This window comes from Astatotilapia calliptera, chromosome 3, assembly GCF_900246225.1.
Source record: "Astatotilapia calliptera chromosome 3, fAstCal1.2, whole genome shotgun sequence".
Classification (NCBI taxonomy): domain Eukaryota; kingdom Metazoa; phylum Chordata; class Actinopteri; order Cichliformes; family Cichlidae; genus Astatotilapia; species Astatotilapia calliptera.
In genome coordinates this window covers 46,625,399-46,652,903 of record NC_039304.1, presented here as the reverse complement: position 1 = coordinate 46,652,903, position 27,505 = coordinate 46,625,399, and the positions used below count along the sequence as shown (strand labels likewise).

Below are 27,505 nucleotides of genomic sequence, written 5' to 3'. Positions count from 1 at the left end.
GCAGACAGTGATGCAGCAGTAATCTACTCAGCAGTGAGAACAGAAGACATCAGTTATGGTCGAATCATCATCAAAGACAAGAAAACCAGATCACAGATGAGAGGTACAGCTGCTCTTATTGGTCTCCTGTCTGTCTGACAATAAAAAATTTTAAGCTGTGGCTAAATTACAAATAATACCACCACCTTTTAATCAGGATTTGATGGTCAGTCGTGTAAAATGCAGACCTGAGATTATATCACAGATGAGAGGTACAGCTGCTCTTCTCCTGTCTGTGGTGATATGTCTGTCTGACATTAGACAATAGAAATTTAAAAATTGAAAGAAATTTTAAGCTGTGGCTAAATTACAAATAATACCACCACCTTTTAATCAGGATTTGATGGTCAGTCGTGCAAAATGCAGACCTGAGGTTATATACATTAGACTCAATCTATAACATACAGGCAGATTTCTTTCTTTGGAACATAAAATAAAGATATTCAGCAAATTCTCATCACTGACTTTTCCTGAACAACTAAGTGAGCATAAACAACTCGCATATTCCAAACTGTGAAACCTGCCCAAATGTGCATTGTTCTTTTTTTTTTCACCTTTACCCTTTCTGATTGTTTCTATTGTCCATTTCTTTACTATAATTCCTGTCCTCAGATATTTGTTAAATTCTATCATAGTAGGTTAAGGACTTGCCTTCATGCACCCATGGGTCAGGACTCTGACGTAGCTTCAATTGTTTTGACATCCACCTTTCTCACAAACAACTCAGAGTGAGCTGCTGAAAACACAGACAAAGACATCCACCACATACTCTTTTCTTGATGTTTCTGTTTCTTTACTAATAACATCGACTCAGCCACAGTTCTGTTTTATATAGATGTCAGGTGTGTTATAACTTTTCACAGTGCTACAACTGAACAAATTAGGCTCACATGTGTCTGCTTTAGCTCTACAGCGTGTCCTTAACAATGTCTTCCTCCCCTCACTCCAACCAGTCACAGGTGATGGCTGCTCTCCCTGTGCCTGGCTCTGCTGAAGTTTTCTTCTTGTCAAAAGGGAGTTTGTCCTTTTTAAACTACCTAAAAATGTTCTGCATGTAAAACCACAGCAGCTCCTTCCTGTAGTCTGAAGCTGATGACACTTCTCTGTTCTGGTTTGGCCAAGCACAGAGTTCATATCGTGAGAACTTGCCCTGTGGTGAAGCATCAGTTTGCACTGAAAAAGGTGTCAGCTCTGTGGTCGTGCACCTTGAACTAGTTAGGGTAGCTGTTGTTTCTCAGCAGAAGTGTTGAGAAATGCAAAGACCATGAAAAGCTTCAGCTATTTACAAAAGTTACATACATGTGTTAATCTTCACACAGTCTTTTTAGCTGCACTCTAACTGCTCTGTACTGCTTGGTACCCCAGTTTTGATCGAACTAGGTTGAGTGGTGGGTTAAATGAAAAGCAGAAAACCAAAATAGATCTGTGGTCGTGCACCTTCAACTAGTTACAGCAGTTGTTGTTTCTCAGTAGCAGTGTTAGGAAAGAAGACTGAAAAGCAAACGCTACTTACAAAGGTTACATACATATGTTAATCGTTGCATCTTTGTATTTTTATCTGTGGTCTAACTGCTCCATACTGTCTCCAAAACCTGGTCCCCCAGTTTTGACCAAACTAGCTTTAGCGTTGGATTCAATGTAAAGCAGATACCACAAATGTTCTGTTGTTTGCAATGATCTTATAACAATTTTAATATTAACCACACTGGCTGAACCTTTATTGAAATTTAACTCAGATTATAAATGTACAAAAATCAACCTGTTAAATAATATACCCAAACAAATAACTTGTCTTTATAAAACAATCAATACCTTTTAAAATAATAATAAAAAAATAAAAATAAATTGAAAAAATATTACATAAAGATTTTAACTTTTTGATTAACTCAGATAATCAGGACAGAGTTAAATTTTACATGTCCATCGCCTGAGAAATTTAACTACACCTGAAGTCGATGCACCCCACAACGACTTGAACTGGTGTGTTTGTGTCCACGCTTTCAAGCTGCCTTTGCAACCCAGTATCATGACTAAATGTGAAATAGACATGCCAGTCCACTGTATCCATTTCACGCTTTGCCTCTTCGAAACATGAAATGGACATGCATGCAGAAGTTACCAGCAGTGGAAGATGGTTTATTTAAAGCGATGAAGTCAGGTAGGGACCTTGATAACTGGAAACAATTAAGTTAGGAGGATAATATGTATATACATGTAAATGTGTTATGTCTGTTTTCATGATTATTTTTGTACTGGCTTGAAATGAAATTCCTACCTCTGCTGTTACAGCAACTTACTGGAACTTCTGCATGGGTGTACATTTCACATTTTGAAGAGGCAAAGTATGAAATGTACATGGTAGACCAGCCTGACTATTACATGGTTTGCCATGATATTGGATCACCCCAGGTTCTTGTCTCTTTAACAGCAATCAGTATACCAAAAACACACACGCTCTCAAATAGGTGTGTTCAGAGTGAGGCAGCTTGGCCAATTGCGTGATCTTTAAAACTTTAAAACTATTAATCTCATATCTCTCTTACACTCTAAAAATTATTGTTTAAGCTCAACAAAAAAAAAAATTAAGGCAACAATTTCCATTACTCTTTTTGAGTTATGATAACTTATGTTGAAATTAGATTGAACCAACAAACTATATTGAGTTAGGGGAATTAACTTTTCCTTCATAATCAAAGGTGATTTTAATTACCATTTACGTAATATTTGGTAGCTTAAAAACATATTTTTAAGTTGTTTACTCATAAAAATTATGTTCCTCCAATTGCTTTTTCCACATTATTTAAAATGATTTTAAGTGTTATGTAATTAATTACAGCAATTACAAAAACAATTTTTTAAAGTTCATTATTTAAAATATTAAGTTGCTGATTTTCATCATTATTATCATCATTTTAGCTTTCTCTTATTTTTTTTATTGTAATAGCTTTTAAGGAATTAATTCAACATTTTTTTTATCAAAAAACTTTATCTTTTAACTGTAGGCATTTCAACACTTTGTATTTAAAAAGTGAAAATAAACCAGAAATTTAGATTTATACCATCACAGCCAAGTTATAGAATATGCCTTTATGTATTTAACACCACAGAAACAAATGTGTTCAATTGGTAAAAAATCTACTTAGAAAACATTTTGTTACAGTAATACTTCCATGCAAGTGTTCAGTAAATGTTAACTTTCAATGCCTAACAAACAAGATCTTGCATCTTTCTATTACACAATGCAGCAAACACCTTTAAGATCAATGTTACACATACAGGATTCAAAACCGTTACCAATTTTTGAAACAGAGTCAACATCTTTAACATAATGATGGTTCCATCAAGGTCAAGGAACAGCTTCTGAACAATTTCAAAAGTATATTTCAGATCCTTGCATTCGCTCAGATTGAGAGCATATATTATGCCCATGAGCAAAACACAGCACCTTGGGAAATTCTGGCCCTCCATGATTTTTGTTTCCTCCACCACAATGGTTGCAGTCTTATGGTTAGATCTAGGGGTGTACCGGTCACTGATGATGGCAGTTTTCATCACCTGCCTTTCAAGGTTGGCCTTAAGTTCTTCAGTGTTAACTTAAGGCCAACCTTAAGTTAAGGAATTAATAGGTTAATTCACTAACCTATTTAAAAAAAAAATAGGTTAGTAAATTATAGATTAGACTTTTATACTTACTGAATCTTAATGAATTCAGATGATCAATGGAACACACACACACAATGCTGAATTACTTACACCAAACTCCATGAAAAGGTCCTCGTCCTTCTCTCCAAGGAAAGTGATAAGGCAGCAGATGGCTACTTCTCTGCGTGTTTCAATTGTATTGTGCTATTTAAGAAAAAATAAAGTATGAGTATAAAATACATGGGTGACTGCCAACAAAGTGCATTTCAAAGCTACCCAAAGTCTAAATAGTTGTCCTACCTCAAGCAGCATGTCCTTGATCTGCCTGATGCTCCCTCCCTTAGCTCCTCCCCTTGATAAAATGACATCCATCAGTTTTGGGGTGCAATGGTCAAGTGTAGCCATTCAAGGCTTACAGTGGTTATTCTCTTGAACTCCTCCTTTATCTGTAGACCACACAAACAGAAGAATTAAATCTTGCAGACTATTAGCTATACTGCATTAATGAATGCTCTAATACATTATTTAAAGAGGATAGATGTGATCTAAGGCTACCCCAAGTTTTGAGGGAACAAAAACAATCTTGGTGAAGACAAGGGAGACTTCCCCACCATAACCGTGGTGTAATCTCTAATGTTTTAGCAACCCTGTTTTTGCAGAGGTTTCGAATTTACACATTGTTCACTCCCAGCCCATTTTGTAAAAATTGTGTCCCAACTTAACAAAGCACTAATGACCCTAGATTATCACACTATACTAACTGCTTACATAAAGTCTTAATGTTAAGTAGATTCACATAGCCTATGCCAGAATAATGCTATTGGAATGAATTTAACAATATTTCACACAGTCTGATTTAAAAAAACAAAAACAAAAAAACAAAACAAAGATAGCTACAACTCTTAAGATCAAGAACAATACTTACTTTAAGCTGTATCACAATACTAACCAAAATCAATGTAATATTACATATAGGTCATGCAAGTTTTATAAAGATATAAAATAGGTGAGCCAGACAGAAAAAAGAAGCCTCTAGGTTATCCCTCTGACAAAACTGTTCACAGCTTAAAGGCTTCTAATTTTGGTAAAAAGAAAAACAAAATCAGCCTATGATCGAAATTAGATTGCACTGTGTAGCAAAGCTTTAACCATGCTTTTCCTAGCCACAGTTGCACTCTCTAGCTGAAGACTTTTGTCAAATGAAACTTTATAAATCTTATCCTCTCCTGTGCTAAAGTTCAGAATGGCTAGCATTAGCTACATGTGGTAGTTAAGTCGGTAGGGGAAGGAATTTGAAATCAGAAGTTACAGTGGAAAAAAAATAAGTTATCTATTAAATTTCTTTAAGTAATTACAACTTGAATTTTATTTTGAACCCACTAACATTGGAATTTCAAATTACATATAAAATTAATTTAATGTAATTACCAACATTATTAATTCAACACAACCCAAAAAAATTAAGTTTGCAACTTAGAAGGTCTATCTTAATCAATAAATTAGAATTTTTATGTTGCAGCCATGGATTTAATCAAGTGGTGGTAAAAGGAATAAAATAGGAAAATAGTGGAAAATGGTGGCATTTATTTACCACAAATAAACTACACACCACAAAAGAAAACAACAATAATATGTGGGTGGTTGACTCAAGAAAATAAAACCCCTATTAAGCCAGCAATGCTAAATAGCTTAACAAAATAGTTTACCTAAGCTAGGAGATGATGCATCCCCAGACACACAACAAAAACCCTTCCCATTCAGCCAGGTGGTAATAAATCAGTGAAGCAGGAGGGATTACTTAAACAATAACCGCATGTACATTTGTCAGCTCACGTGAACACAAAGAAAACAATTAAACTAACCTGTTGCAGCCTCAGCAGAAGATGCTTGAGTATTTTGACAGCACACCATCCTTGCTAGCTTGCAGCAGTCAACACTTCTTTAGTGCTGCTAGCAGTTCTGCAAACTACGTTGTTAAATCTTGGTGCAAAGAAGGAAACAGCTCCGCACTGGTGGTGCAAAAACCTAGTCCAACTCAAATTTAGCATAAAAAATTCCACAGTCCAACTCTGCCTCGGGAAAAACACGGCAGTAAGCTTTTGCTTCACTGAGGCTACTGTGGGGATAGACCACAGCAGGGGTGATGTGACGTTCTGTATTGAGGCTTCGGAGCGTGTGTCGAGTAATGGAGGGGGCGTTTCCGCGAAGCGCGTATCGAGGCTTGCTTCATTTATGGGAGGAGCTGAAAATGATGACGTCCGAAGCCTCGCTGCCCGGCTGTACCACGTGACTGGTTCAGGAAGCGGTTCGAACTTTGCCGCAAATAATCATTTTCCATACTGCCAGCATAAATATGTGCAAAAGGCCACACTCTTCAAATTCATGCCAACTAATATTTTTACGTCCAGTAGGTGTCCTGCTAGAGCAAATAAAGCTTCAAGAAGCTTTGCGCTGGGATGAACCAATTGGATGAAAAGCTTCAATGCTTCATGAGGCTTCATCTGCCCATCACTACACAGAAGGGGTGTCGCTGAAGCTTTGTCAGCTAGTTGTTACCTGTAGACGTCCAACAGCTTACTCCAGTCCAGTAGGGCACGGGCCACCGGGGCCTGACCACACCCACTTCCTCGCTCCAGTATGGTTGACCAACCAATCAGGACTTAGGAAACGGAATCTCACGCAAACATACAAAACACTTTACAAACACCTTGTATGTATAGATTATGCATATTTGTTTTTTACATATTTGCACCAATTATGAAAATGTGAAAATATTAAAGTGGCATAACTTTGCATTAATCTGCAGTTAAACTATTAAACTGCAGTTTCCCCTCTTTTTATTTACTTTAACTCTGACGTTTTAGACAGAGGTGATGTTTAGTTAATCTGCATACAGTATAACCATCATGGCTACGTTATTTCACTGTACTGTTGTTGTTGTTGTGAAGTAATTTCTGTGTTTTTCTTTTCTGCAGATATTTATTCAGCTGCAGGCTACTCAGTACTGAGAACAGGAAACATCAGTTATGAACAATTATGCTGCCACACCAAAGAGAAAAAGAGGTGCAGTTGCTTTCCATTCAAATGCAGCCAAGCATTCATTTACTGGTTTGGAAAGGCCATGCTCACATCAAACCTTTTAAATGATGAGGTGATTGTGTGAACAGTAATTCCTGTGTGCCAAAAGCTGAGGTTGCAGCCTGCTCACATGTTGTCTTTCCCAATAATCTGTATGGTATTATAGAGAGGTGATATATCCCTAATATGCTTTTCTCAGGCAAAAAAAAAAAAAAAAAAACCAGCAGCCAATTAAAACAATGTTTTCTTGAACAAGGGTATATTAAATCACCTTGTTTCAGGCAGAGAATAAAACCAGAGGCTGTACAAAGGTTCAGTATAAGATAAAGAATGATTATTTTAAACCCTGTATCATCATGTAACGCTCCTCTGAAAATGAAGAGTTTCACTGTAAATATGGATAGATTATTATAGATATTATAGATTATCTGTCATCTCCTTCCAGAGTGGAAACAGACAGTTTCTCATTCAAGCATAGTACAAATCATACACATAGCTTCAATGAACAAACACAAGTCACACCATGTCTCTTTCTATATGTTTTATTAAACTTTGCTGTAGGGCACAGTGAAGTGTAGTGTGCTGCATTTTTACATCCACACAGAAACCTAAAAATTCTGGGTCCTTGTGACCAGCCTTGTACTTTCATATTATGGTTTATGTTCTGAGTCCTTGGCTGTACTGTTTTGATTATTGTTATTTCCCTAGGTTTCAGTTATGGTTGTCAAGGATTTAGTTCTTAGGTTTTGTGTGATGGCTTCTCGTGTTGTGTCTACTGTGCCTTTCTGTCCCATGTTTCAGGTCCCTATGTTGTGTCTCCCCAGTCTGTTAAGTTTACATGTCTAGAGTTCAGTCAGCGTGTTTCCTGTTTTACTTTGAAGGTCTGTGTCTCGTGTCATTGGTTTTTTTTGCCTCCCTTGTCTCGTCCAGCCTAAGACAGAAGAACTGTGCTCTCCTTCTGTGTCACAATCCCCTCGTTTTCCCTCAATGTATTTAAGCCCTGTGTTTTTCATTGTTACTGTTGCATCAGCCCTTATAGCTGTGTGTTTCTCCCCCTGTCTCCTTGTGCATTAGTTTTCCCCAGTTTAGTTTTGTATTGTTATTTGTGTCGCCTCCTCGCCAGCAATAAAGCTGTGTTCTTTTTGAGTTGTCAAATTAAGGGTCACATGGGAACTGGAGCTTATCATAGCTGTCTGGGTGGACTACACACTTTTACATGTCAACAGTTTTTCAAATGTATTTTGAAAATCGTTCATGGAGTCACCAAGAACCAATGAAGTGAACTAAAACAGCATATATTGGACTTTTTAATGCAAATCTGATTGTTTCAGCTCTGTGGGTTTAAGGTTTGGGTTTTGTTAATTTAACTTTAAATTAAAATGAAAGCAGTGTAACCTTTGTGATATGTATCTGAGCTGGTTCCCAGTAAAGTCTGAACTGGGACTGTGTGATGCAGAGAGGTGGAGACTGGAGGTCTTGATTGAACTACAAAGCTTGTAATCATGTTTCCTGTTGTTTGAACTGTGTTTGTGTTCAGACGTTAAACCAGAGCCAGACGTCGTCTACTCTTCACTGAAGTAGTCCACCAGTCCAACCACTGACGTCCAGCTGCTGGTCTCTAACTGGTCCCCCCCTTCAGAGCAGAGGACATCCACATGTTGTTCTTTATTTTTTTTACTTACCTGAACAACTATGATTAAAATATGAGTATGTATTTTTACCTGGAGTTTTAAAATTCAATTTTCCTGTAAAATCATCAATAACAATAAACATATGTTTGTGTTTTATGGCCACAGTTAAGTTTCCTTGTTGTTTTTTATTTTAAATGTGCCTTAAACACCGTGTTCTTTTTCCCCAGCTATTAACTTTATCTGCATTAAAAGATTTTATTCTGTGTTATTCATGTGGTTCTATGGGTTTCAAGCAAGATGTCAGCTGTGTGGTGTTCAGTGTCCAGGTGAGGTCCTTAGAGATGTAGACGCCCAGGTACCTAAAGCTGCTCACCCTCTCCACTTCAAGGCCCTGGATAGACAGCGGTGGGTGAGGCCTCCTCTTCGTCCTCGTGTCCACAATCATCTCCTTTGTCTTGTCAGTGTTGAGGGTGAGGTTGTTGTCCTCACACCATGACACCAGACCAGACCTCTCTCCTATAATCCACTTCGTCCACTCCAGTGATGCGACCGATCACTGCAGTGTCATCCGCGAACTTCAAAATGATATCATCTTTGTTGGAGGCGACACAGTTGTGGGTGTACAGAGTGTAGAGGATGGAGCTGAGGACGCAGTCTTGTGGGACGCCAGTGTTTGTAATAATGCTGGCTGAAGTCCTGTGGCCGATCCTGACAGACTGACCGCCAAGAAGTCCTGTAGCCAGTCACATAGAGCGGGATGCAGGCCGAGTGTTGCCAGCTTGCGAGTGAGTTTGTGAGGGATGACAGTGAAGCTTCAAAAGGGAATGATTCACATATGAGGTCTGCTGCCACCTACTGGTAAAACTGGGTATTACATCAGCGCTTGCGCTCAAAAGTTTTGATGACAATCTTGATATTGGTATTAAATAAAGACTAGTGTTAAAAGATTGATGCTTTGATTCTATCACACAAGTTCAGCATGTAGCTGACTGAAATCTGTTAAATAAATATATATTTTCATTTATTAAAAACAAAACAAAAGACACACTATGGAAAATTTATTTTGTTTATATTCTTTTAAACAACAAAAGCTAAACCAAAGCACTTTAGAGTCAGACACTTTTACACTCCAGGAATTATTTAGTGGTCAATGCATGTTTTTTGAACTAACAAATAGATGCTGATTTATCTCATAAACCACGACAGACTGATCTCACCAACATAAGTTGCTTTTATAGGTCAACAGCATCAATATTGGTATCAGGAATATTGACCCTGGATTTACTTGGTATCAGACTTATACCAGAATTTGTAGTACTGCACAGCACTAAGCGGAACACTTGCTTTATACATGACAATACTTTAATGTTAGAACCCTGACCATGTGGTCTTTATGAGAGGACCTGGGGAGCAGTTTTGGGATGGCGTTGACCTGGCAGCTGCTTGTTGGTTCCCTATTAACAACTGGCTGTTTTAAAAACCCGTATACCAGCAACTGGCAGCAGCAGACCTGTTCTTGGCCTCCAAACCCTCAGTAATCAATTTTGTGTGTCTTTTGAGAATAATTAGGTTTTGTGTGTAGTGCTGAAAATGCTGTTTAGTTTGGTTTTGTTTCACACAGAGCTAGGTTGCACTTCTTTGGAATAGCTTGTTTCTTTATTATTGTGGTCTTTGTTCACCCCAGAGTTAATGCTTTCAGTTTTGGTGTTATTAGTAGGAATAAACCTCACCGTATGTTATATTGGCTTTTGGGTCTGGCTTTGGGGACTGGGGCAGAGACACCTTTTTTAACCCTTATGTTGGTCCTCCTAGACAGAGACGTAAGATTTAACGTTCAGAAATCTATCAGATGACCACTGAAGTCATTTGGGTTTAGGTACATTTTATGAAAACAATGGTTCTTGGTGTGGTAGCTGGGCTGGTGCAGCAAAGCAGTGAACGTGGTAAGGGGCCTTCCTTCAAATTCTGTTCTGTCTGCTTTTGCACTTTTTTTTGCTAATCTTGCAATTTTGGCGTCTACGCCACCAGCGCTCATGTCTAATCGACACTTCCCCAAAGCAGCCAGCTGTGGTGAGTGACAGAGACTTTGTTCGTGCTCTTTCGGAGACAGGAAAAAATATGGACAGACACTGCTAACCCCAGTTCGAAAGGTCCATGCCACCGCCTGCCACAGACTCCATGCCATCGCCCGCTTTGGGAATTAAACCAATGGGTCCCTTTCCAGCTGAGGCTGGAGGACGCCCATCTCCAGAGCCTGCTGCAGTCTCAGTCAGAGGCCTCAGCGATGTTTGGTTATATCACGTCTCAGCCAGAGGTCTGCGCTCCGCTATCTGGTTCTGCACCTGCCAAACCTGATCTGCAACATTCGGCACTGCCTGGACCTTCCATGGCACGACCAGGACCTCCTGCACCTGCCACTCCAGGTACCGTCTCCACCTACCAAGAGACCCAAAGGTCTTCACCCACACCTCGACTAGCCTCCAGCCCTGCCACATCTCTGGCAGCCGTCCTCCTGAACTGCTTCTTCTCTGTCGTTAGCCACATGGCCACACAGCCTGGGTTTTGATTAGTCAATATATGTATTTTTGAATTTCTCCCTCTCAGTGTCTAGTCTTCTGCCTTCCATTTGTACAGTTACTGACCTGGATGTCTCTGTGTCACCAGCCTGTATCTACTTACCACTTATTCTCCTTATGAGGATCTGACCTGATATGTTTAATATGCTGCTGAGAATATAGCCTAGAAGAAGCGTATAGTATAGCTTTTATTTTGGAAAGAGCCATTTCTCTGTAAAAAACTCTTTTCCAAAGATGAGTGATTTCTCGATCAGATTTATTTATTTTTATTTATTTTGTTGTTTCAGCAACATTAAATTTAAAAACTGTACTTTTGAGTTAAAATATAATGGATTGGATTTATATAGCGCTTTTCAAGGCACCCAAAGCGCTTTACAATTCCACTATTCATTCACTCTCACATTCACACATTGGTGGAGGCAATCCACGGTTGTAGCCACAGCTGCCCTGGCTGCCATATCACGCCATATCAGTTTCTGTGATATTCTTATTAAGGTAAATGTTTTATTAATTTGGCAAGATCACTATGTATATTTCACTGAATTGGATATTATAAGGGTGGAGAAAGTCTGGATGCCCCAGTGAGTCATGAAGGTACTACAGGTGGGCCACAGTAAAAACTGAAATTCAGGCTGAAATTAGTCACAGGTGTGTTAAATTACACATTCATCTGAATGTATTTATTTATATAAAAAGTGAATTAAAAATAAAAGGAGGTGATATCACTGACTACTCTGACCTATATTCACTGCTCTGTAAGAACAGATCTTTATTGTCACCGTTACAAAAACTATGAAACACATTGAAGTTTGTGTGTCAGTGGCAGGTGGGTCACACATTGACTTTAACACTTTGAGTTTGATTGATTAGATTGAGGATTTAGCTTTGGGTGGAGTGTGTGGGATTTTCTGTTTTTTGAGTGGGAGGAACACCACTCTTGTTTTTTGGGAATTGGTGACTTAAAATATTTTCAGTTTTAGTAGTTGGACTTTAAGTCGAATAAAGAATAATGCAGCAAATGTTTACACAGTTACTTACAGATTATTAAGTTGGTGCAGCTTTCTGCTCAGCTTTGCACTTTTTGATGGACTCAAAGAGATCTGAAGTTTTCTTCTGCCCTTTACAACAAATCTCACACGTAGGAAATCAAAGCTCTTTGTTGGTTTTAAGTAATTAGAATGTATCAAAGCTCAAATGTTTTATGGTTATGTAATTGTTCATTTTAAAGAAATACAAATGTGCTAAAATCCCCTGAACCACTGTTTCTGTTTTATTTCCAGTCACTAATTCCAAAGTGTTTACTGTTTATCTGACAACAGCTTCTTTTTTCTGTTCTCCCACGTCAGCACGAGAGAGGAAGTGAATATTCACAGGTACACACAATAACAAGAATCTTTGAAATCACTTCACAAACAGAGAGATGATGACAAAACAACAGAAATATTTTAAAAATAGCTCCATGTTTAGGTAGAGCTTGTTTTAAAGATGATGATGTACGTAAACTGTACACACTAGCAGGAAATGAATGAGTCCATCTGTACCAATAATACTCACTGAACCAGTTTGACCAGGATACTGATGAACACACAAACACATACTCAGTGCTGCTGATGATCGGACAATTGTAATCAGTAAATTATTGATTTATTGATTGATCAGATCATTCTGAGGTGACGACTTCATGAAGAGTTTTCACGTCTTTCTGAGACTCACTTCTCCACAAACTCAAAGCTGACTTTAAAGATTCCTCCAGATGTTTTCAGAGTAAACACTATCAGATCCATGTGTTATTGTTTTAATTTTTTCAGGAAATGAAGGCAAGAATAGATCTTTGCTGTAACTTGTTTTGAGCAGCCACATATCCCACATAGTCATATGAGCCTTCAGTTTACTGAGAAAGCACAAACCACTACTTGTTTCTGTTCTCACAGACGTTCACAGACTTGGCAGTTTTGTCTTTAAACCCTGACAGCTGGAGTGGGCAGTGTAAAACTGATTCATTTTGATTTTAAATTAATTGTAACTTTTTTCTGATTTAAATCTGTTTTTCAACCCTGAAGATGTTTCCTGACATGATTGTGGTTATGAGCCGATGACGTTATGCTGAGAAAAACTACCAGATGGAGACAAGAACAGAATAAAGTAAGTGGCTTTGATCACAGTCAGTGTGTTTAAAATGTTTACTGATAATGTTTTTGTTTGTTTTCTTACATTTGTGAAAAAAAAAAATTCATCTATTGCTGTTGTTACCTTTGCCAAGGAGGTTATGTGTTTAGTAGCACTAGCATGTCTGTCAAAGTTCAATAAAACGTAAACGTTTGTTTGTATTGACGTGTACCAGCTTGCAGGGAATAATATCTGGGATTCCATATATATAATGTTACTTTGGACCTCTGACCTTTTCTTTAAGGTCAAATGAGGACAAATTTTTCCTAAAATTAATTTTGTCTTTAAAACGTTGAATAAATTGTTTACATTCACATTCAGGATATGATCCTGGCTCATAGTATTATAAGATAACATTATTTCGACATATGCTTTAATATAATATTATATATAATATGCTTAAGTTGTTCATCTCCAGTTATATACACATCAATACCTATTGTCCATTTCCTCCTCCTAAATACTGTTCGTCTAATCAAAGTAAACATCTGTCATGCTGCTCTTATCTGAGTCTTGTTGCACTACAAATTTCTGTACATTTAACCAGAACAAAGAAAACTAAGGACTATATAAAAATATATAATTTTGCTCACATAAAAGTAAATACAGAGACCTTAATTCTCATGTGAGGTTTTTGAGTTGTGTGTGTACAATTAATTATAAATAGTGCATATTTTATGTGAGCCTAAGCATGTTAACATGGGGTTTTATTGTTATTCATTAGAACAAGTTGATGTAAATTCACAGAGTGCAGTGGGAAGTTGTCTCCACATCTACCTGTGTCAGTGAAACAAGTCCACTTCCTGTTATGGTCACACCTTAGTTTGCATTTTAAAATTTGTTAATCAAATCTCTGAGCGTACAGTGGTTTCTCTGTGGCAAGATCTCAGATCTGGGTGTGTCTGTTTAAAACAGCAGTTCACTGGTCAGCTCAGTCAGTTTGCTACAGAGGAAACTTGTTACAGATCATCTTTACAGTTTTAGTTGGAAACATTTACTTTTGTAAACCAGATCTGTCGCTTAGAGATGGGGTGAGGAGTTGAGTCATCCAGGAGAGGCTCAGAATAGAGATGCTGCTCCTCCACATCAAAAGGAGCCAGATGAGGTGGTTTGGGCATCTGACTAGGATTCCTCTTGGACACGTCCTGGGTGAGATGTTCTTTGGATATCTCACTGGAATGAGACCACGCAGCAGACCCAGGAACCGCTGGAGAGATTATATCTTTTGTCAGTAGGAAGAGGGAGGACTGGGCTTCTCTGCTTAGGCTGCTGCCCCCATATAAACAGAAGAAAATGGAAGGATTGATTCATGTAAATCCTATTTTTTCCATCCTGATGAGCAGAAGAGTGTTGGGGGGCTTCAGAGATCCTTCAGAACAACAGTAAGTGTTTAAAATGACGTCTTTCAGTTTTTTAGATAATCTGACAGGTTGACTGAAGTCTGTGAGCTTCAGTAGATTAACAGATTGTTCATGTCAACCCATCTGGACCAGGATTAAAGCTTCACTTTACTGGTTACAGATGAATGTCATGCAGAGTTAGTGTGAAGCATGTTATTTACTGTTGACTGAAAAAACCCCATCATATTAAATGGATTCAATATGCTTTATCATCTGAAGAACCAAAAACTGTCAGACTGACACAGTATAAAGAGGAAGATCATGTCAATCTGATTACAGTCATGTGATTTAGGAGAAGTGCTGGCAGGAGTCACATAATCTGTCTGCCTCTCTTTCTTCCTGGACTATTTGCTGCTTCTCATGTTTTACATGCGGTTGGTTGTCCTGCTTGTGTTTCCTCACTAAATGTCCTCTATGTGGTAATATATATATTTTACTCCATAGTGTATAGTACACAAACATATTTTCAGTTTGAGAATATTTTTAATAGTTCAGCTCGAATAATTCAACGTAGTATCTTAGTCAGTGTTACCTCAATATAATACATTTCAAGAAGTTTAACTTTTGAAAAAAATAAGTATAGATTTCTTATGCTTATCTTATAAAGTGTAAGCTACACATACTTGTATTATTTGGGCACATCACATTTGTCCTTTCTTTCTTTCTGTCACTGCACATGAGGAGAAAACATGAACAGCAAAAATAAATGAAATAATAAATGAAACTAGAATTAAACAATCTTTGTTTTTTCTCTTCAGATGTTTCTAAATTTAAAAAATAAGTAAAGTTTGGAAATTAAATAACTTTCTTATAAACTCATATAAAAACAAACCCTCAAGAGAAAAAAACACCCAAAGTACATTAAATTTAAAATTTTACTGTTTGGATCTATTAGTCGGTCAGTCTAGTCAGTCTAAGATAACCAGAGCTATGTTAGCTCTAATAACAAACATTGAACAGACAGATGAACCAACACTGAAGAAGAAAAAGAAGAAGCTCCATGTTGTAGTAGCCCTTAATTTTAGAGTTTATCAAACTTTACAAAAAGCAGGAAATCTCATTCACACAGTTTTCTTACTGCTGAACCAGTTTAATAGGGATAATGCAAAAATACAACAATACCACAATGCAAACACACACACACACACACACACACACACACACACACCCTTTTCCACTCAGACAAAGCTGCTGAGGATTCAGTGATTAATTAGATCATTAAGTTACTAGTTTCAATTTTTATATTATTTTGAAGTGAGGACCAATAAACACATTTTGTCACTTAATTAAGTGTAGTTATTTAAAACAAAGGGAGCTGAGGAATCCCAAAGCAATTAATTTTGACGTGTGAAACTACTTCAGGTTGCACTACCCCAATAACACACTAGGGGGAGCTCTTTGGTCAACATTTACAGACACACTAACAAAGTGCTTCAAAGAAGGTCAACGAACCTGCACATTACTTCAGTGGTGTAACAGCTCCACCACAAAAACAACTTTAAGTCAAAACAACACAGCAAAATTGGCAAGATCAACCTAAAGGAGCAACATAACCATAACATGTACAATAAACACACTTTCCTTAGAATCAAAACGAAACAACGTTTTCTTCCCACCTAGGTGGTTAACTGTGCCAAACAACCCACTTGTCCACAACAAAGTCATTTCAGCCTCAGACATCTTGAAAGTTGTGCTCAGAGTCTGGAGTTGGAGCCCTGACTCCCCCTCAGATGGCATCGAGGGCTGGTAGGGTGCAAGATGATCGGAGCTCATCCACCCTATTCCAATTGACCATCTGCACTCTGTAAACCATGCCTGACAGTCTGCACAGTGTATTGTTCAACCCACTGACTCATCAGTTTGGGAGAAAGGCGATTCAGAAAACATACAGCCTGCAGACACGTAACAAATCCCAAAAGGTTGTCAATTTTATTTAGATCAAGGCAGGATGCTCCAAAAGAGGGATTTTATTCACCTGGAAGAAATCCCTTGTCCTGCGGGCATTGTGTACTGTAGCGTTGTCCTGTTAAAAAAGAAAAAAAAAAAAACAGTCGTTACAACACAGACGAGAGCCCTCAGTCATGAGAGATGCTCTCTGTAACATCTGGACATAGCCAGCAGCTGTTTGACGCCTCACACCTCCTGAAGCTTCATTGTTCCACTGAAGGAAAAAGGACCCCAGACCATTATGGTTCCTCTTCCATTGTGGCAGGTACTGTCATGCCAGTAACATTGGAAACCATCAGTACCATCAAGGTTACATTTTTTCTCATGAGAGAATAAAACTCTCGTCCACTTTTCAGTGTTCCATGTTTGGTGCACTCTTGCTAAACACAAACGGTCAGTTCTGTGTTGTTCAATGAGACGAGGCCTTTGAAGATGTTTTGGTTTTGAAGCTCTTCAGTCGCTGTCTGATGGTTATGGGGCTGCAGTTGCCACCAGTAACGGACTTCATTTGGGTTGAGGATCCTCCGGCTCAGTGCTGGTGAAATTGTGTGTGTGTGTGTGTGTGTGGGGGGGGGGGGGGGGTCTTCCACTTGACTTTTTTGTTCCATAACCCTCAGGATCAATTAAGTAATTCCAGACTTACTTACTTGAGATCACTTTGGTGGTCTTTGGTGGTCTCAGGATCTCATGTCTGCTTTTTGCAGGTGATGTGGTCCTGCTGGCTTCGTCAGGTGATGGCCTCCAGCTTGCCTTGAAACAGCCGAGTGTGACGCAGTGGGAATGAGAATCAGCAAATACTAACTCAAAATGTTAGAAATATTCCAGTGTTAGAAAATCAGCACTGCTCAGTGTTAGTCTTTGTTAATCTTCAAAACTGACTACCGGTAGGTTACTTTTAAACATATAACACTGTCAAAAGTGTTAATTTAACACTCAACAGTGTTGTATTTAACACTCAGAGGTGTGGACCCATATAGACACTCTCTAGTGTTAATTTAACACTGGAGATTTTGCTGTGCAGAGTAGAGCTGCTGCTCCTCCGCATCGAAAGGAGCCAGTTGAGGTGGGCGCATCCTGGGAGAGGTTTTCCGGGCATGTCCCACCAGAGGCCCCAGGGCAGACCCAGGACACGCTGGAGAGATTATATCTCTCAGCTGGCCTGGGAACGCCTTGGTGTTCCACCGGATAAGCTGGAGGAGGTGGCTGGGGAGAGGGAGGTCTGGGCTTCTCTGCTTGGGCTGCTGCCCCCACGACCCGGACCTGGATAAGCGGAAGAAAATGGATGGATGGATGGATGGATGGACATCATAAATAACATTTAGAATATTGGGAAGGGATTCATAATGGTGTTCTTTATAATTTCACAATATAGTGAAGTAAGATAGAAACAAGGTTAAGATAAAAATAAAAATAATTACTAACATTTTGACATTTTACAAAGAACTAATTGCATCGTAAATAAACAGTGCAGATTTTATTTAAGAAATTGAGTTATTTTCACAGTTTCATGGTTGATGGAGTCTTTAAAAGTTTTGTTCACATTTAGTGGAATCTAATGCTTTAGAAAATAAAGACTTCAGTTTTGTAAAGCAATTCACATTTGTGTACATTTCTTGATAGTGTTATAGAAGAAACGCCCCAAAGCTAAACCTATCAAGTGCAGAATGTTTTTGGGTTTTTTTGGATGGAATCAAAAGTTTTGTAGAAATCAAATGAGAAGTAAATAATCAATAAGGTCTAATACTATTCTTATATGATCAGAGATATACCAATTCCTCTGTTTGTGTCTCATCAGTTACGAAAGCTAAAGCTACCTTAATTGTATGAGCAAATATTTGGGTAGAAACTTTCTAGTCCTTATTAAGAAGTTAGACAGGACGCCAATCAGGAAAGTGTTTGAGGGCTTCATTTTTATATATTTACATTGTTGTACAGTGGAACGATTTTAAAGTCCTTTGGTCTCTAGCATGTAGCTGATTGTTTATGGATGAGAGCGGTTACGGAGATCATTCAAGAAACACTCAGAGCTGTTTTAGTTTTCACCTCTTTTCTTATGACTCACTTACTGTTCGTATAGCTCAGCGAGCCTGACGTCACTTAAATGCGACTACCTTAAGAGAACTGAACGCAAGTTTGAAGCTGAAACGATCGGCTGAAGCTCAAATAATCTTTGTCTTGCTTAAACTTTAAATTGAATCTCCTGTAGTTACTTTTTAAAGTCATAGTCTGTTATTCGCAGAAAATATCATCAGACTAGCACATTTAGAACAAACTTGTCCGATCATCCGAAAGAAGAACACGGAAATGTTTGTAACTGCGTCACTCTGCTCCACTTTGCTGTTTTTTGGCATCTTCGTGTTTGTCTCGGCAGGTGAGGTTAATAAACCAAAATTTTCCCCTCTGAGATAAAAAAAGGAAAAATGGTATCTTTGTCGTTTACGTGGTGCCAATACTTCACAAATAATTAGTTTCATGTCGATTCCATTTGTTTGTGTCCGTGAACGCATCACGAGGCTGGGTGGGGTCCACTTGTTTTATCGTAGAGTTAGCATGTTTGCTATCTGTACCACTGTGGGGACTGTCCTTCTGACTAAAGTGAGATCTGTGGTTGAAATGATGGCAGTGCACAGATTCTGTGCTTTAATCGGTCTGTGGCGTCTGTTGCTCGTGTTGTTGTTGGTCTGCCAGCCAGCCGGGGAGCAGAGCGAAGGCTAACATACCAAAAGCTCCCGAGTGTTAAAAACAAAGACAAGTATCGCTACAGTCACTGTCTGTGTTTTTCGTGCTTTAGTTTTTGATCTTTGAAGTTTTTTAGGTTCTCTTGTTCTTTGTAAACTCTGCTATCACTTCCTGCTCTTTTTTCACCTGCCAACCAATGAACATTCAGAAATGGCCTACGTCATCTGGCTTCCAATGACGTACAGTCAGGATCTTGTAGAACCGCCCCTGAGTACATCTGGGGCGGGTGACCCTCCTCAACCAAAAAGTGGATGGACAGGTTTGTGGGACAATAAAACCGGCTTAGTGTGTGAAGACTTGTTGGAACACTGCAGGATAGAACCGACCTAAATCCTCTGACCGCAGGAATTTGGCTCACATATGATGAAGCAATTATCATCTCCATCATACTTGTTAGATGAGAGAAGGCAAGGAGTTGCAGAAAAGGGTGCTGGGTAGGAGTGCTGTAGATGTGATGGTGCAGGATAATGGACAGGTGGATGTGACAGTGGAGTAGACTGTCAACATCTGAGGAGCTCACTATAAGTCTTGGCTTCTTGGCTTTTGACTTCGTCTCCTTATCAGCGATTATGAAGCGATATTGTTTGAGTGGCGACACTTATCCACATACGTTCTATAGATTGGCATCTTGCGGCATCATAACAGTAGCTGGAGGCTGCGGTGAAGCAGGAGGAAGAGGCTGCACTAATAAAAGATGAGTAAAGACCACAGGAATTGTAGATGCAGAGGGCTGTAAAGGCAAAGCTTCAGATGTTAATATAGTTGATACAGAAGAGTCCGCCTGTTCTTGTTGTGCTGCATGCTAAGCCTGATGTATGTGTAGGTGAATCCCTTGTAGCTGTTGTTGGACTGTGAACCACAACAAGGTAACTGCACGCTAGTTGAGGGAGACAACTGTAATGTGGCTAAAATGCAGCTTTGTGGCATGAAGGGTAGGACAGGTGAGCACTCTGTGGATATGAAATCAATTTGACCATTTAGTCCATTTCCACTTAAATTAGATCAGCCTTCAAGCTCTTTCATCTTCTGGTGTCTTGTCTACCAACATGCATCCAGCCACTCCCATCTATCATCTGGACTACAGGATATCTAGCAGTTTTCCCCAGGCTATAGGTGTCACTGCATTAATTGGTCTCAGTGGAGATGTTTGCCTTATTGTGCTGATTACAGGACAATGACAAGGGAGGTTAGGTGAGTTTAAGGCTACGTCCACACCTACACGGAGATTTTTGAAAACGCAGATTTTTCCATGTGTTTGCACCTTTTGTCCACACGTAAACAGTGTTTTCGGTCACTGAAAACAGAGATTGTTAGTAACTCCTGCCAGGGTGGAGATTTTCAAAAACTCAGTTTTTGCGTTTATGTGTGGACGAAGAAAACGGAGAAAGCGCAGCATCAAAGGTGTGCGGCTTTTTTGATGTTACAAGGGCGGACTTACAGAAAATACTGTTACTGTTAATTTTACTCTATGCAGTGTTTAAATGTTTACATATACACATAGAGTTACTGTCCCTCCACACATAGGACTCAGTTCTGCTTCTATGCACCATCTTTGTTTACTCTTTCCCACCCAGGCTTCTAGACTTCTGATTGGCCAACATTTCTACACGGTTAGGAATATATCGCCAACTGTTGCTTTGGCATGTTCCTGGCAGCGTTTTCCTTCATGGGATTGGGCGTGGGATTTTAAAAAATGAAAATGGAAAAGATCTCTGTTTTCAAAAATACCCGTGTACCACTAGCCTGGATAGATTTGAAAAAGGCGTTTTTGTCGGAAAACGCTCCACGTCCACACTAGCGTTTTCAGTCATTTTCACAGAGTGTGCGTCCACATTGAAATGGCCAAAAATGCAACATTCCAGTACTGCGCATGCTTGCCGTTTATTTACTTTCCGGCTCTTTTTTTTTTTTTTGTCCCATTTGGTTCTTTAGCCATCAGAATTGTTGTCTGAAGACCAACAAGGATACCCAATGGATTTATTTTGCCAAATGGATCATCGTGGCATTGCCGTATTGGTCCATTTGATCGACCTTTGTTTTTATTATTTATTTTATTTTATTTTCAGTTGTTACAGACGGGACAGACATGAGTGAGGGATAGGAAAGGGAGAGAGAAAGATGGAGGAAAAGAAAAACAGAAGGGGAGAGGGACAGTGAGAAAGGGAAAAATAATCTCCTGGATCACCTGTTGAGAGAAGAAGAATAGAAAACAAGCAAAAAAACCCCAAAGCAACATACTAAACACAACACCATCGCATTAATCTAGCTAAGTGTAAACAGCAGTAAGTACTAAATATTCAATGTTGTTGTGCAGCACGCAGGACAGACAGCGCACAATGTGCTTTGAAGTAGCAACCAAGAAAGGTGTGATTTAAGTCTATGAGCAGTGAACACCCGTGTGCACACCTGTGTGGATCAGCGCGCTTGTATTCAAATGGTTACTTTCCGGCTCTTTGAAACGTCGCGGCAAAATGTTGATGAAAAGCAAAAAAATAGCTTTTTAAATGGACTAACAACGAAGTGGAGTTGTTGCTACGAGTAACACAAAAGTACAAAATTGCAAAAGCGAGTGAGAATTAAAGAATTTGAAGAAAAGCTATCTGAAGCATGTACAAACTGATATTAATCTTTAATAGGGCTGTCAAAATTGAGAGCAAACAAAACAACTGCTGTATAATGCCCTCCGCTATCTTACTTTAATTGGTCACATGACTGCATCATATGACTAATATGCGTCATCGTTATAGAAAGTCTCCGTTTTTACTGTTCACACTGCGAAGTGAAAGCACGGCTTTCAAATGTATGCGTTTTCAAGAGGTTTCTAAAATGCTGCATTTTCCATCAGCGAAAACGCCGTCTCAGTGTGGACAAGAGGCCAAAACAGAGAGAAAGCGATGCGTTTTCAAACGAAAACCCAGCGACGTAGCCTAAGTCCTCCAGGTTTCTGGAGATGTGTTACATCATAAATCTCTCTGGGTGTAGTCATAGCACAGTTTGTATATCTCCGGCTTTAAGGACCACTTCTTAAAACTGCATTGAATCGCTGGTGTTTATACGACTTCTGCTGTTATAAATAATGAGCTCTTTGGTTATTGTAAAAAGTGGTACAAACAGCACTGTTTTAACCCTCTGAGGGTTAAAGCCTTCTACTAAATCTAACCCTGTGCTATGGAAATAGGAGATTCTGGCTTTTTGAAAAATGCTCCAAACTATAAAAGGAGAGAAAACACAAAAACAGAAAAGACACTTTGGCTTCAGCAGGAATAGAATTAAAGTTAGATCTGCTGAGGGTGGGTGTGCAGTGGCACTAAATGTGCTAGCAGCATTTTTCGCTTTAATGATAGCTGGAACAAACAGTTTTTTCCTCCTCTTAGATTTCACTTTCTGTAGCTCTGCAGCACCTTTATCTTCTCCTCATCCTCTCAATGATAACAGCTCTCATTTTGTTCAGTATCACTGAACACAGCAACTCTCAGTGTGAACAATGTGTAATATAACCTCTCTGCTCTGTGTTGCTTCCTCTTTCAGACCAAAGAACCATCACAGCTGAGTCTGGACAGAACATCATTCTTACATGTCGAGCTCCAAACAACAACATCATAGGTGTGGAGTGGAACAGAGCTGACCTGGGAGATGAATATATACTTTCGTACAGAGACAAGCAGTTTGATCCTGATGGTCAGCATCCATCTTTTATGAACCGGGTGGATCTGCAGGACAGACAGATGAAAGATGGAGACATGTCTTTGATTCTGAAGAACGTGACGATTAATGATACTGGAACATACGAGTGTCGTGTCTTCAGTGGAGAGACAAGATCATGGGAGACCATCAACACCTTCAACCTGACTGTTTCAGGTAAGTGAGTAGAGTTGAGTGTGTGTGTGATCAGAGGTGAAGCTGCTTCCTGGTTGTTGATGTTTGTTTCTAAAGATGTTGTTGATGAGACTTTGTAGAAAGCAGCTGGTCTGAGTGATGTGATCAGAGTGCAGTAGATAATGTCTGACAGCAGTTTGAAGAGGAAATGGATTCTGTTCTGTTCTTCACTCATCACCTACCTGACAGCTGACACCTCACACCTGTTTCTCACCTGCAGGTCAGACAAGAGGAGACACAGAGGATGGAGGGAAGGAGGCTGGAGGGAAGGAGGATGGATCTGTTGGACTGAAAGTTGGTCTGTCAGTTTCTGCTGCTGTTCTTCTTGTTGCTGCTGTTGTTGGTTCTTTGAAATACAGAAAATGTAAAAAACCAAAACAGAGTCAGCATTCATACCAGCCTCCTGATGAACTGCAGCATGGAAATGGCTCAGCTATTCACACAGAATCAGAGAAGCCTGCATTGCTAAATCAAACATAAGGATAATCTGTGACTGTAGAGACTAAAACATTACATCCAAGTAAAAAAAAAAACAGAGGAGTCCAAAGAGTTTTTCCAGGATGGACGATAGTTTGATAAATACTTGGGCTGAAATAACAGAGCGGTGAACATCATGCCCACAATATTTTCACTTTGCCTGAAGTAAGACTGAAAAAAGTGATTATAAAACCAAGAAGAGCACAAGTTGAGGTCACCAAAACTGTCCAAGTCAGCTGATCATCTCAGTGTTACGTTCATGTTACGTTCTTTTTATTTAGATCTTGTTTGTATGTGTTAGTTCATGTTTTCACGAAAAGAAAAGTTACATATATATTTTAAGATTTCCTATTTTTATTTTAGAGAAGGTTTTCAGTTTGACTCAAAGCTCAACTTCCACTGATGATTAGAAAAAAATAACTGTTTGTTCCCTCAGTATTAATTAATTCAGTGTCTTGTATGTAATGGAATCAGAATCATTGAATGAGTTTTTCAGGTTTAGCAGCTGTTTGTAAGATCAAACGGATTCTCATGTATTGATCAGGTGTTACAGTAACCTTACGTACTATATGATGGGGCTGGGTTTGTTGTTGTTGATGCCCTGCAGCAGATAAACAAATGAAACAGAGGCTGTTCCCTTTAACAGGAAGTAATAAATTGGTGAGTGGAAAGTTGTTTTGATGTGCTCAAACAAATTTAAGCAAATTTAATGATGTTACTCCTGAACTAAAATGGGATTTTAATGGAGAACAGAGTACCGATTTTTCAGGGATTTTTAAATAATGGTGGTGAGATTGAAGTTGTAATTCTATTTCCAGAAACAAGTTAAAATTCAATTTTGAGAAAAAAGGATTTGATATTTCTGCCACAGCTGCTATACTCTCTACAAAACTTAGTGAAACAAATTGATCAGTCATCTTGTGATACAACATACATCCTCTTTATAGCACAGGGGTGTAACCATCGATAATCCTTCATCTATCTACTGCCAGCCATTTCATTTTATACAAATCTCCACATGCATCTTTCAACACAATCTTTTCAGTTCTTATACCGATAACCACACTGTGTTTGTGCACTAAAAAAAAGAGACCAGTTCCATCCCTATGACTAAATCTGATTCTGAAATCACTAACTCAGAGGTTCTAGCAATCGTGGCAGTTTGTCTGAAAACACAACTATAATCTTCACATATTGAATGTATTCTCAAAATGATTAATATTTTTTTTAATGTGGTCCATAATACTTCATCATAGGTTGGACCAAGAAAGTACTCCAACTGCACACCATGGTTTTCCCTTTTATGTTTGTTGTACATATTCAGAGTAGTTCCTGTTGGATGGAAACCTAAACAAAGAGTAGATTTTTCAGTCTCTCTGACCTCATAATCAAATCCCTGATTTTCACTGATGACGTGTTCCACGAGGCTTCAATGGCCTCCAACACTCAGTGACAGAACAGTTTGCATTCTGTGACGGGAATCAGCACCTCAGTTTGAGGCCATTCAGAGGCAGAAATGGCTAAATTTAAAAGAGAGGGTGAAATGCTAATTCATCGGCTTGTTTCGCTAGCTCAGATTTTAGGAGTTGAAACACATTTCAAGATGGAGCTCTCCTTTTCAGGTCATAGGCAGGAGGTAGCAGAGGTGGAAAGTAGCGAAGTACAAATAAATCTTTATAGTACTTCTGTAGAATTTTAAGGTATCTGTACTTTATGTTGGCATTTGTTTTTCTGAAAACGTTTTACTTTTATTCACTGCATTTTGGCACAAAATGTCTCTACTTTGTACCTCTCACATTTTTAAAGCAGACTTAATTTTTTGAACACATTTATGAGGTATTATTTTTGGTCATCGCATGAGCGCAGATGTACAAACAGAGGGGTGGCTGTACTTCAGCACCTACGGAAGAGGAGCGAGCATAGAGTGTGTAACTTTTTATTTATTTTTTTTAAATCTGTGAAGTGTTTTTAAATCCAGTGTTTCTATTAGCAGAACATTTGGGGTAGCTTAGGGGGTGTAGAAAGTCCTCTGCTGATTAGAAGGTCAGTGTTTTTAATTTGTTTTTGCTTCAGCCTGCTTGCCAAATATTGGGCATGCAGTTTATTGTTTTGGGGAAGATATTGACCCCAAGTTTTTCTCCAGTGCCTCCATCAGAATATGAATGTATGTGAATGTTAGACAGAAAACGCTGTAGATCATCAGATTTTTAAAAAAAAAATGCTTTTTGTAAAGCACTTTGAGTGCTTAGATAGCATGGAAAAGCACTATATAATAATGCCTCCATTTACCATTACCAAGAACAAATATCAGGAAACACGAAAACGGTTTGTATGCAGCTTGCTGTACACTGGGACAGTCACGTGTGATCGCGGGGACTCAGGTCAGAGCAGGATTCAGTTCAAAAACCAGTTTTATTCACACAATCACCAGGTGCAGGATATATACAGTGGAGGAATCCAGGGTTCCAAGGGCCAAAGGGAGGTCTGGGAAAGGGAAGGCTCTCTCACACTCCAACTCACACACGTCCAAACGGCGGGTAGGTCAGAGGTCTGGGAAAACTACACACAGGAAAGGTTGGTTAGACGAAGTCACGGGTTAACACTAAGAAAACGTTCACGAGCGCTAGAGTAGATCACTATGGGGCACCATTTGTAAAGCGAAACATGCTGAAATGAACGGCAACATTTTTTCACATTTAGCTCAAAACCTAACAAAAACATGTTTTGTCGAGTCATTTTTTACAACATTTAGAAAAATATTTGTAGCCTTTCATATTTAAAACACAATTTGAAATGTAAAATATAAAAGCTAAATGTTAAATCAAGTCATTGTTTGTTAAATCAGATGTTCAGTTCAATTTTGTGAATATAGTGTCAAATTGCAACATTTGCCCCGAGACACTTAAAACTGTAATGTAAAAACTCTACAATAATAGAAGAAAACGGAGAAAACCCAAATATTCCTACGAGCAAGGACATTGGTGAAAGTGAGAAGGATTCCTTTTAACAGGAAGTGTCAATAGAAAATTGTACTTAGTAGTCAGTATAATCTTTTAATGATATAAGTTTGCATATGGTAGAATACTGCATGTTGACCTTTTGATGACTTAGGCTGTTGGGTGTAGGAGTGTTTAGCTTATTTTAGAGTTTAGAAATGTGTTAACATAGAATGTAGAACTATTGTAGAGACACTGCCCTCAATATAATAAAGGCTTCACTGTGTCGTGAACTTAGGAGTAGATTGTAGGAGACCCCTCCCCCACTTGAACTGTGAAAGTAAGACAAAGAGGAGTTAATGCTGAGTGGAAATTCCCCAGAGGATGTTTGGGTGGGGGTCTCAACATTTGTAACTGGATAACTGTGGTCTGGAAGGGAGATGGGTTTTATGACCTAGGGAGTCACCTACACCCACAGTGTTTTAACTGTCACGCACACACATCCACACGCACACTCACTCATGTGCACTCAAACATACACACAGGTATGCGTACACAGTCACACACGAGCACTCACATAGACACATGGGAACACACACATGTAGGCATTCATGTGCTTGTGCACATAGACACAGGGTTTGCAGCACACCGTGGGGGGTTTTATGATAGGGTCGTCTCTATAAAGCTGGCTGTAACTAACAAAGGGGTGAAGATTTGGAGAGGGACACGGGCCTCGTCTTCCCTTCTACAAGTGCATGCATAAATGAAGATGAATAAAGATTTTGTGAAAATGATTACTGAGTCCGGTGCCATCTCTGGATGCTCGAGGAATAAAAGAACCGAGGTAAAACTGATTTCGTAACATGGGTGGTGATGATGGGTTTAGATTTTATTATTGTCATTTGTATTAAGAAATATTTAACCATATATGCTTAGAGGTGTATAATCAATTGTGTAGTGATAGGATGTTTGATCCTTAATAGTCTGCAAAGACTTTG

The 27,505-nt window shown here is 38.9% G+C and overlaps 1 protein-coding gene and 1 long non-coding RNA gene across 3 annotated transcripts in view; one reads left to right on the top strand and one right to left on the bottom strand.

Annotated features, from left to right (window-relative positions):
* The window catches only part of LOC113010622 (neural cell adhesion molecule 2-like), a 44,946-nt gene extending 21,133 nt beyond the window's left edge, over nucleotides 1-23,813 (top strand). Inside the window, exons 3-4 of the mRNA XM_026149795.1 lie at nucleotides 22,747-23,076; nucleotides 23,315-23,813. Of these exons, the coding sequence (XP_026005580.1) occupies nucleotides 22,747-23,076; nucleotides 23,315-23,574 (590 nt within the window). The 3' untranslated portion in view covers nucleotides 23,575-23,813. The remainder of the gene's footprint in view (nucleotides 1-22,746; nucleotides 23,077-23,314) is intronic.
* Nucleotides 3,049-5,866, bottom strand: LOC113011126 (uncharacterized). 2 transcript variants are annotated; one of them, XR_003270465.1, is made up of 4 exons: nucleotides 5,544-5,866; nucleotides 3,982-4,127; nucleotides 3,793-3,885; nucleotides 3,049-3,679 (listed from the first exon to the last, which is right to left on the bottom strand). It is a non-coding gene; the product is annotated as an uncharacterized LOC113011126 (long non-coding RNA). The 2 variants fall into 2 exon arrangements; XR_003270463.1 differs by having other exon boundaries at nucleotides 3,049-3,885.
* Nucleotides 23,814-27,505: the final 3,692 nt, after the last annotated feature.